Source organism: Papaver somniferum, unplaced genomic scaffold (genome assembly GCF_003573695.1).
Source record: "Papaver somniferum cultivar HN1 unplaced genomic scaffold, ASM357369v1 unplaced-scaffold_12, whole genome shotgun sequence".
Lineage (NCBI taxonomy): Eukaryota > Viridiplantae > Streptophyta > Magnoliopsida > Ranunculales > Papaveraceae > Papaver > Papaver somniferum.
In genome coordinates, this window is record NW_020621047.1 from 618,136 (window position 1) to 630,381 (window position 12,246).

General features: G+C 37.2%; 1 protein-coding gene across 1 annotated transcript; it reads right to left on the reverse strand.

Moving 5' to 3' along the window:
• Positions 1-4,105: 4,105 nt before the first annotated feature.
• On the reverse strand, positions 4,106-6,279 carry LOC113330934 (polyphenol oxidase, chloroplastic-like). The gene is made up of 2 exons (XM_026577724.1): positions 5,008-6,279; positions 4,106-4,805 (listed from the first exon to the last, which is right to left on the reverse strand). Exons 1-2 carry the CDS (start codon positions 6,247-6,249, stop codon positions 4,236-4,238), a joined length of 1,812 nt encoding a protein of 603 aa, XP_026433509.1. The 5' UTR covers positions 6,250-6,279; the 3' UTR covers positions 4,106-4,235.
• Between the last annotated feature and the right edge of the window lie 5,967 nt (positions 6,280-12,246).

Consider the following 12,246-nt stretch of genomic DNA (forward strand, 5'->3'; position numbering starts at 1 on the left):
TGAATTCCCCCGAGCGTAATCTTTATTAACGCCTGATTTCAGGCGTAATCTTTACAAACGCCCCATTTCAGGCGTTATCTTTACCAACGCTCGATGTCCAGGCGAACTTTATATCTACGCGCGACCAAATTTACTCTTCTCCCTCTACGCCACACGACGGACTAAACCCAAATTTGATCTTTTTTTTTAGTCTTTGGTATTTGGTTTTGGTCGCACCACTGCAGTTGCTTTAAGAGAACATATGGACATGACATTGACTTACTATGGTTCAAGCTATCAAAGGGTACAGAAAGCAGCGCATGGAATCCTCTTTTTGTAGTTGGTAAGCAAACTGGGGAGTTCCTCTTTTTAAATTCCATTATATAAACAAATTCTCTATTTTTGTAAAATTTATGAAAAAGGGTTCTCTATATTTTAAAGAGACCCAAGGGAAAATATTTTATATTGTTTTCTATAATGTTCACGATTTTCCTTAAGGGTTATTTCGGAGTTGCCAAGTTCAAGTTGAGCATCTATTACAGATGCTAGTAGTAGGTGTAATAGGGTGTTTTTTCCTGGAAATATCCATCCTGTGAGGGCTATAACATCACTCTTGAATGTATCCATGCGCTAATGTCTTAAGGACAACATATTGAACACGTGATTCACTCTGTTTTTCCAAAAAATTTCCTTGTTGTTGTTGCGGAGATCTGGGGAGCTCATCCTTTTCGTTAAATCGATCATTTTCATTATAAAGGAGCTAAGTATCAATAACTTTTTTCTATTCGATTTTTTCTTATTTTTGATTATTGCACCCAACAACTCTTTATAGACAGTACAGTAGGTACGTCAATTTTCAACCGTGGGCACGTGAAAGTCATTATATGGAACAGTGGCCATTTCGAAAATGCTCAACCTTGGGCACATATGTGATATACGAGAGACTCAATTTTTAATACAGTAACTTTGTGATCTTATATGTAATTTGTTTCAAGACACTTGAGGAGTCGCGACTAGATTCACTAGAGCGAAATTAACCACATTTTTTTGGTACATTTTCTACTCTTTTCTAAAAATATGCCTCATAATTATTAATTTTAGTATATTTAGTATTGATTATGCAATGCAGGCATACAGAAAATGCATCTCAATTTCAACTTTTTTTTTTTTGGTAAATCAACACATATTAAAATCGTGATTACATGATCGCTTACAAGAATAACAAAAACATCAAAATACAAGATAATCGAAACCCTATTATGAATATAGATGTAGATTACAAGTAAATCGCGAAGAGAAAGAGCCATAAACCGCAACGATATCCAATTTCTGTATATGTAGTAGGGAAGAATGATGGTATTACCCAGAATCGATTCTGACCATTTAATATGATTTTCTTCTTCTTCAACAAGAGATGCTCCTAAAAGAAAATAGTAATTTTCCCATAATCTTGTAGATCTGAATGTACTCGGATGCCCTAAATCCCTTTGATTGAATATGGATCCAAAGCAATACCGTGTTGAATCAACGATGTTCCTGAATCGAGAATAACAAGCCATGAACCAACAATCAAGGTTTCAATAAATCGCGCTCAAAGAGAAGAGAAAATCGCCCCAATTGGCGAAGAAAATTCGATCCAAATAGCGAAGAAATATATCAAACAACGTAAAAAACAAAAGAAAAACAAGTTTTATTGAAAAACTACCTATAAAACTTAAAAAGAGAAGAAATTCTTGCTCAACTCTGGTCCAAAAAGGACAAAATCATTTTTTTTAATAGGAAATGAAAATATATTGCATAATCAAATCTCAACAATCAGTTTCTCCCTAACGAGAGTTGACAACCACATAGGTGAGGATTCATGACCCCAAGATAAAAAAAATAGGACTAACAATAGCTTCTTTTGCAAGACTATTGGCTACATCGTTTGTGTCCCAAGGAACATCAACACAACACCACTCATTAAATCATTTTAAAAGTTCCCTACAATCTAAAATGATTTGATATTTTTGTCATTTCACATCCTCAATATTGCCGTTAATAGGTACATTAAGACAGTCACCTTCCGGCTGCAACTTCTGGATACTACGTATGTTGGCCCACTTTATCGCCTCCAAAGCCGATAAAGCTTCAACCTTCTCCTCCTCATAAGCAATCCCAGGAATACACCATGATCCATGAAAGTTTCCCACATCACCAAGCAAAATTATCCCTAAGCCCATAGATTTATCCTCCTTTAGAAATGAGACATCAAAATTTATTTTATGAAAATTAGTGGATGGAGGAACCCATCTAACTGGGTCCTTGATCCTGACAGTATTCATGCCAGCAATTTTTAACTTATTAACATGCTCCTTCCACTCAAATATTCCTAGCTTCACTGCCCTCACAATGGGCTCAACCTGGAATTGCACTTTTTTAAAAACACAGGCACATCTAACCTTCCATATATTCCATAGCGTGAATCCTGCAAAGGCAATTATGTCATTCTTTGTGTTGTAAACAGAAAACCAAGTCAAGATCCATTGTTTAAGAGTCCGCCCATTCAATATGCTAACTACATTAGGATATAGAGCATGCCAAATCTTCCTAGACACATGTCTCCCAATCAACAAGTGATCGACAGATTCCACATCGGAATTACATAAAGGGCATAAAGAGATAATGTTATGAGCATGCCGAGCAAACCTTTAATTCACTGGGAGACAATTATGGATGCATTTCCAAAGAAAATGCAGAATCTTTGGCGGAAGATTTGCTTTCTAGAATATGATCTATGGAAAGCTTAATTCAACTGCATTAAAAGGACCAAATCTGAGAAAGATGGTAGTGGCGGCTGTAGTTTTCTTTTTCCTAGAGAGATGAAGAAAGGAAAGAAGAAAAAGAGAAAAATATCTCTATTTTTATTTTTACTTTGTCAAAAACTATCTCTATTTATTTATTTTATAATTTAACTTTTATACATGCATGTTTTCCGGTTCAAGAAAATAAATAAAATATTGGACATTTCGATTTTTCACAGACATATCTTGCGGCCTGAAGTTAGGTTTTACTTTAGCCAGTTAGGCTTGATGAGCAAATTGCACACCCTCGCCATGGACTTGTTATTCCCCTGGGTTGGCTATTAGTATAGCTTTCTAGTGAATTCCAGCAGGTGCTTAAGCGCGTCCTAGGCGCTAGGCTTCGCACCTCCTCTCGCCTCGTGCGCCTAATACTTCATAGGTCAGGCGTAAAGGTGTCTCTCTTTGGAATTCTATCCCAACTGCAGAACTGTTGTTGCTTGGCTGTTATGCCAGAACTTTTGACATGACAAAATCTTTTGAGCTATCTTGGGCTGCAGATTTTTGTCATCAAGTACACTTGAATTTTAGTTATACTTCTTTTAATTCAGACTCATTATTCACTTGATGTAATTTTTTCTAATTCTTGTTGCTTCTCCGTGCTTTTTTTTTTTTTGATGAAAACAAGAATTATGTTACTCAAGAAATTTAGTACAACATGTTTAGAATCTCATTTTTGTCAAAAACATTGGAAATAACACTAGATTTTAGAACCCTGTGTTGAATGTGAGAAAACTTGTGCCCAAGATGCTTTACTCTAGCTTCATTTTCTATGTGGTCTTCTGCATAAGTTTCTGCTTATACTTTACCTGAGCTTGCATAAGTTTCTTCGGAATTGAGATTACTTCTTATCCATGCTTATAGCTTTTTTAGTACTTCCTCCTTTCCACTGTTAGTTGACCTAGTTTATAACTAAATTTATTTATAAAGTAGGTCAATTAATAGTGGGACAGAGGTAGTAGCTTTTTTACATTCGTCAAATTATAATTTATTCTCTCTCAAATAAAAAAGTTGAAAAATATTTGTCTATATTTGAGAAATGGGATTGCGGTCCTTGAAAATTCCTGTGTTCATCACATCACTAAACGGCAGAAATATTGGACTTGCATAGTTATATTTTAATGATATTCATAAGAAAGGTAAATAACAACAAATTATGGTCGAATTGATTTCATGTTATGCTGATTGATCAATTTAATCTATTCAGTATAAAGTAAAGTAAAATGAAACTTAACTAAAGAGACAAATAAGATATTACTGGACAATCAACTACCTGTAATTATGCGATATCTCTCAAAACCACATTTTATTTAATTCATAAACCCAAATACACCTTGACCAATAGTCTTTATTACAACAAATACATAAACATAAAGATAAAAGATAAATTAATGTCCATACATCTTCTCAGATTGATTAATCAAACTCGATTCTAATACCTTGAATTGTAACAACATGTTTTCCATTTCCTGACTCTCTCGGTATTAAAGTAACCAGAACACCATCATCATTTTCAGCATCCAAATCTTCAAGAATATCAGTTATCCCTAACTTCAGACGAGTCTTGATTTTCTTGCCATTCTTTCCATGTTTATGTGGTACATTAGTAAAACTACCTGCAAAGTGACTTGATTCAGGACCAACTTCATCTTCATCATTGATAAGGACGTCAAACTTCACAAGAGCACCACTTTCGAGTTCAATCCCGCTTATAATCAATATCTCTTCTTTATCTTCTTTTTCTTTCTTGCTTCGTGATTTTGTTTTTGGCCTTTTAACCATGATCTGTACTTTTTTATCGAGTAGTATGGGAAATTCTGTCGTACCCACTGATGTCTTCTTTGCCGTTTTCTCCACTGATCTCTTATTTGCTATGTTCTTCTCGACCTTTCTTGTTTTAGGAGTTTTGGGTTTTGTTTGGAGCCATGGAATTTCTACATCTTGGTACTTGTACCTTAAATTCTCTTGTTCCAAACAATCTTTAACCTGCAAATTATAAATACATTGTTATTAATAAGGTCGTGCCTAACGGTCCTAACTGCTCCTAGTTTAGTTGGTAAGTTAACTTTCCTAGGTTGACCTTGACCTAACGGTCCATATTAAATTAAGGACAACGTGATATTAGACAAAATGAAAACGGTATACTCAAGTAGAGATGATGAATCGAGGAATAGAGAGTTTAACGTACCGTGACTCTCACGAGCTGTTTTTTCTCATCATAGAAAAGGAAAGCAGCATTTAAGAAATCAGGATCAGTGAAATCCTTTCGGTTTCCTCCCAAAGTTTTCCATATGGTCCACATCCGATCACAATTTGAGTGATGAGCGAAAAAGATTGGATCCCTAGCTGCAGAATAGAAATTACCCATGTTTTCCATATTAGTTTGGTTTCTATCTCCGGTCCAAATATGAACAGCACCATGTGGAGCATTCTCAAGTGTTCCTCCACCAGGATTCGGTGCTCCACCGGCTCGGTATGGCGTTCCAAGGAAAAGTGTTGCTGTCTTTCCACCAGATACCATTTGACGATACATGGTAGTAAGGTTATTGGTATATAGTTGCTTAGCAGGGAGATTGGCATCAACGACACCATTGTAATCAAAATCGAGTAGAAAAGGTGGTTGATGTTTAGCGTCACGGATTGTATCATAAAGAGAAGAATCTGGTTTGGCATACATGGAAGGCATTTTCATACCAGCAGGAGAATCCCAATTCCAAAAAGGTAAAGCAAAAGTAGGATCACCGATTAAACTACCCAAGATTTTCTCGTGGAAGTAAAGATAATATCTGTGGAACGGAAAGAACAACCATGAGTTATGAACTTGAATGTCCAAGTTAGGAAAACCAGCTTGATCATAAGCACCATCACAGTAAGCACAGTGGATATTAGCTTGTTGTTTAAAGCTACGTGGATCTTCATCGGGTAGAGCTTTCATAAGTTGATAGGCTTTGTTATATTTCGCAATATAAGCCTTATCAACTAAATGAGCAGCGGGGCGAGTCCTAAGAGGAGTAGCTTTCAATGGTACTTGAAAGTTGATGATTTTTGTGTTCGGTGGTGGACAACAATTTGTTGGTGTTCCACCAGGCGGAATATCTGCTGGACCACATTTTGATAAATCGGGCGGAGCTATTGGAGCTGCCATTGCCATAGGGTCAGCACCAAACCCAGCTGTTGTCGCACCATATAAACCTCCTAGACCAAGAAGCATATTTCTTCTGTCAACGAAGCTGCTAGTTTCCATTTCATGATTATCACGATCACGATCTTTATTGTTAGCAGCTCTGCATTGAACTACCGTAACATGACTATGTTTCGGTTTCCTAACCACAGAAATCTGTGTTTTCTTTTGAAAGGAACTATCATGGCTTGCAAATAGAGACTTAGTTGAAGCAGTAGAAATAGAGTTAAGAGAAGAAAGAGAAGCCATGGCTGTGTTTGAATATTGAAGAAGCTTACTGTCTCTGTGAAGCTTTTTATAGATAAAAGCTAGTGGGAGTTACTGGATATTCAGGAGCGTCACTACTTCTCAAAAGTTAGATAATGATAATAAAAAAAATAAAAGATAATGGAGCTCACTCAACCGTCGGTTTGTTTTCCACTCTTGGAACAGGGAACTCACCGTTGCTTTCTTTGGAGACTACCCCTACAGCTACAGGCTAGGCTACGTAAAACTATTCTGTAACTACAAACACTTTCATGGCTGGCTTTAAGTTCTGTGTGAGCATACAGTTCCTTACTTTCTTGGCCGCAGGGATGGAATTAAGCTAAGTGATAAACAACGACCAAGCTAAAGTTTTAGCTTCACTAAAAGCTATATAGAATGGGCGACAGTTTGAAGCTTATTGAGCAGTTGATTCTGGAATGTATAATCAAGGTTCAGCAGGACAAAGAGGTTTCTCCAGTTTGATCGTTCAGTAGGAAAAATTTGGTTGTTTACAACTTTGACTAGTTGGTTTGCAACTTTTTGTTTCTTATTTGAAATGCTGACATTTTGCTTTCCGTCACGCTATATATCAACATATTTAATAGTACAAGTGATCATGAGACAAAATTAAGAAAATAATCGAAAGTAACATCACTTTTACTCATCTAAGTTATACCTATCAGCTTCCAAAAGTATATCTTTCACAAAAGGGACGGTCTGAATCATACTAGAAGACACACATACGAGCTGATTGATTCTATAGTCACAATGGTATACCACGCGATACATTTACCAACCGACGCAAATTAATGTGACGCACTGCTTACAATTGACTAGAGTTACTTTTGTTAAAAGATCGCAAATTTTAGTGTCTAAAAAAGGATTTGGACCATGGAGTATGCAGTTGAAGCCCTAGGTCGTAATAGGACAAACAAAGACCAACAAACCAAAACCTAAACCGACCTTTATTCTATCACCGGAAAAATGGTTTATATCCCGCGATTTATACCGAGAGAGAAGAGGAGATAAGATCCACACCAAACCCGCCCATTGTTCAACCGTCCGATCAGAAGACCACCCGTTCTCTCTCACTTAGTACATACCGCGGGATCCAACCCGCGTGCATGCCAACTTCCGATTCTATCACTCTAGTTCATTTTTAGAGTTTTTTGAATTAAGTAAAAGATACACAAAGATTTATTTTGTTCCCTATAAAAAAGGAAATTCAAGGGTTATCTCTTCAAGTCCCAAACCCTCCCCATACAAAATCTAAACAAAACCCTAATTAGGATAACAAACTTAAAAACCCTCGATTTGTATAGAAAACCCTAATCAGAATGACAAACTTAAAAAACCCACGATTAGGTTTCTAGAGCTAAGAAGGAACATGGATTTTGTATGTAAACAAGGTTTAATAATCAAGCCAAGAAAAGCTCCAATTCATTGGAAAAATACAACCATAGGTATGTAAACAAGTGTGTAAGTCAGTTTAGAAAAATGGGTCAGTTCAGTAAGCTTATGCCAGCAGATCAAGTAAGAATTCTTGATTTGGATGAAAATGTAGAGGAGTTTCCCTTCAGGTTTGCTGCTCTCCTTTGTGATGACAGCAAAAACTACCATAAGACTTCAGTCAAGCATCGACTCAACGTGGCATGGGTTATCAACTCCCCTGATTTTAAGTTAGCAAAACCTTTTATTCAAGGAAATGGAATTCAGAACTTGTTTGTAGTAATGTTCAAGAAGAAGCAGGATAAGGAAATTGCTTATGTTGCAAGACCTACTCTGATTTTTGGTCAGCTTTTTGCAGTTCAGCAGCTTGGTCAGTTAGAATCCATTTTTGATCTGGTATGGGAAAGTACTCTGATGTCAGTGCAGATCAATAATCACTCAGACCTAGTCAATAAAGGTCTAGTTAGGGAAGTTTTGGACCAGCTTGATAATTTTGTAACTGCTGACTCTCTTGCAGGCAGTTTATATGATGCAAAACTTTTGGTTCCTTTAAAAACTCCTCTTACTACACTAGTACAAAAATGTCCTTTGGTCACGGTACTTTACCGTGTCCAAAAGTCTATGGTCAGGGTAATCGATTTTTGAAAAACCGTGACTAAAGCCTGCGAGGCCAAAAGGTCTACACCTTTAGTCACGGTTATTTTCGTGACTAATTCATCAAATCCGCCGTGATCACAACTTCAAAAGCCACGGACTTTTATTGTACACCGTGACAAGCTCACTCTTTAGTCACGAGATGCTGAAATACACCGAGACCAAACTTGATCAATGGACACGAATTTCTTAATAGACCGTGACCAATATGCAATATCCAGTGTCCAAATTATATAGGATACTTGGATGTTTCAGCATTTCTTTATGCCTTGCAAAAAAGAAAATGACAGAACAATGAAATAATTTTTGATTGGAATTCTTAATATTGCATTGAAATCAACATATTTTACACTTAGCTTGATACATTGATTGTACAAGAGTTAATATCAAGGACATATCAATAAAATCAGCAAGTTTCAAAACATGTACACACATTTGTATAGAAGAGTACAAAGCCTCCAACAAAGTTTCTGAAGGACAACTGCACTTCCTTTGCGTGCCTGATCCAGGTCTTGTTTTCTGAAGATGCATGTGAACACTCACACTGCAAAAGCTCCTCCAAACTCAAACGCCAGGATGTCGCTTGGCTGCAAAAGATAAAAGCAAAACCAAGTTTATTCATCAAGTTACAACTAAAAACATTGCATTGGTGCCAGGGCATCCGTACACCAAAAATATAAAATAGGCAAGGAATTAACAGGAAAATCTCCTAAATTTATATTGCAAATCAAACATTTTATACAATACGCGCAAGGTTTTACTCCCAAGTCACAAAGTAAGATTATGTAGCTTTATGTTCCTCCATTTTTCCAAGTGCCACGACTTCCAGATTATAAAATGAAGTCAGGTGATTAACTCTGTGAGATGGCGGAAAAGCATTCATATATCATAATTAAAAAGAAAAAATATCTTGAAAGAAATTAGACACCAGATTTCCTGTCAACTGTCAAGTGTATAGGTCAACAACACAACAGAAAACAAAACTGAGGAGCAGAATCTCTTCGTATTGACAAAAACAAGAAGAAAGCTATTCATTTTTCACTTTTTTATCTTTCTCGTAGTAGGCAGTGGCGAGGAACAAAATCAGTTTTGTGTTTCGGGTTCACTGTAACTTCTAAGGTTCTAGTAGGGTTTACCTAGTTCATGCCCCATTTCCAGTTCTCCAGTTACAAGTGCTTGCTACATCTTTGTGTACAAGATTATTTCCTGAAGGCTGAAACTCCTGAAATCCAAAATGAAGTAATAAATGATGAGATAGACACAGACAGACATATAAAAGGTTCCCTGATATATATATAGAGAGAGGGGGAGAGAGAGAGAGGGTATAGTTTGTTTTGAATGAAGGTGTTAGAAGCAGAGAAGGAAGTTATAGTATCACCGGGCAACCGCCTTACCAGTTTAATAAGCAGGCTAATATCTTCTTTTCTAGCTAGCTTCGCAAGCAGGGTAACAACTCATTTATTTGGCTCAAAGTGGGAATCTGTCAGTTGATACACTACGTCACAGAACACGTACTAGCAAGGCTTAACAATAGGATACTAGTCTAGCATCAGAAAACTGGACAGGATTATATTACCAAGGCTTCATGTTAGCTTGACGTAGTGAGATAACCAAGTTTCTTCGTCAAGTTGCAACTAAATACATTGCATTGGTGCCAAAGACGTTCGTACACCAAAAATATAAATAGGCAAGGAATTAACAGAAAAATATCCTAAATTTATATTGCAAATTAATCAATTTACACAGTACGTGCAAGGTTTTACTCCCAAGTCACAAAGTAAGATTCTGTAACTTTATGTTCCTCCATTTTTCCAAGTGCCACGACTTCTCGTTTATAAAATGAAGTTAGGTGATTAATGCTTTGAGATGGCGGAAAAGCATTCGAATATCAAACAGTGAAATACCCAAATCTTTGCGTAAATATGATAATATCATTACAAAAAAACCATTTTACATCTAATTCTAAGGCTCCAAATTAACCCCGGGTGCATATTGACAAATCCTAATGGATAATAGTAAAAAAGAAAAGATGAAGAATACATTATGGCTTTCAAACCTGAATCAATTGGCGGTAATAGAGCAACATAGAACAGATCAAACCAGTAACTGAACTCGAGACCAAGTGACCAAAATCAAAGAAGACATAAGTTAAATCTTTGAGGTATATGCCCTCCTTTACATATCCAAAACCTGGAAGTAAAACTAAACACTAGTTCATTCATTTATCTTACGAAGTCAAAAGGGCACTTAGAAGAACATACAATAACTTACTAAAAAAACTAGTACAAAAAAAAAAAACATGCTGCACTCGTCATTTGTTTTTAACGGAGTAATCTCCTTTTTTTCTCTGACCAATCGGAAATTACAAGCTCGTCAAATATTTTAAGTCAGCTTTATAGCTTTAGGAATAAAAACCAAACCACTATGTGCGAAGGAATATAATCTCTCCAACCTTAAAGATTTTTTATCCAACCAACAAAAAATGCCTCCTCTCTGAAAGCTTACTACATCCCCTAACCACACAAAAAATTGTCAACAGGCAAAAAATCAAGATCCTTTAATTAAATCATACACACCCAATACTAATAAATATACAGTAGTAGAACGAGCAAATAGTAGCCTATAACCAGCATACACTTCCCAACTTAATTTCGTGACACTAAGTATTCAATTTCTACAACTGTATACCGGGGAGATTGAACATAAAGGAATATACCCTTCGTAAAGGAGGAGATTGGCCGAGGAAACGCAGTTAGTGCATGCATTTTCTAACTTGCTTAATGGCAGGCCTCAAAGGAGTGTATAAAATGAAGCGCAGAAAAACGCGGGCCTACAGTAATACCGCAAGTGCACGGTCGTCGGTTGTAGCTCGTGCAAGTACGGGTCGATCCACAGAGATCGGGTGTGTTTTGGAAATGTTTCTAGCTATTTTGGTTTCTAAATTTGCTATTATTGGGCTTTGAATACCCTTTGGAACTGTTGGGCTTAATGGGTTTGTTTTTTTTTAACAATGAAATACTTTAGGCCTTGGGCCTGTGAAGTGAACTGAGCCTTGGACTCAGTTGGTTTGGTCTTGGGCTTTTGAGTTTAGGCTTATGGATTAAGCCCACAGGTTGGTTGAATTGGGCTTTGATTTTTAATGAACTGGGCTTCAACTTTTGGTTCAAATCTGGGCTTAGTAACTGTGGACTGGGCCTTAGCTTTTTGGAATGAGCTGAGCTTTGGGCTCAGTTGGATTGGCCTTTGCTTGGCTGCAGGAAGCAGCAGCAACAACAGCAGCAGCAGCAGCAGCACAAGTGCTGCACAGCAGCAGCAGCAGCTTGGCAGGGGCAACACAGAGAGGGAAACAACAACAGCAGCTGCAGCAGAAGTGGCAGAGAAGGCAATGCAGCAGCTGTACACAGGGCCAAGAAAAGAAAGCAGTACTGCAGCACAAGGCAATGCAAGTAGCAGCAAGAACAGCTGCAGCAGTGCAAAGAAAGAAGACTGCAGCACAAAAGAAACAGCAACAGCAACTGCAGCAGAACAAGCCAAAGGAAAACAACACAGTGGCAAAGACCTAAGCCACAGAGCAGTGCAAGCAAAAACTAAACAGCAGGGCAGTGAACTAAAGAAGCAAAAGAGTAGCAGTGCAGTGGAAGCAAAGATGGCAGTGAAGCAAAGATAATGCAATAAAGAAGATGGCTAACAAAATAAACAAAAGGAAACACAAACAGGGCAACACATGGCAAAAGCAAAGAACAAAACAAGATGAACCAAGGCCTAAGGCCAAGGGCAAGGATGTGGAGAAACTGCAATGGAGCAAGGCTAAGGCAGAATACAGGCAAACATATAGAAAGGGAAGAAAACTAGCTTGCTGTGAGCACTAGTTTCTCCCAATGCTCAATCAACACTGCA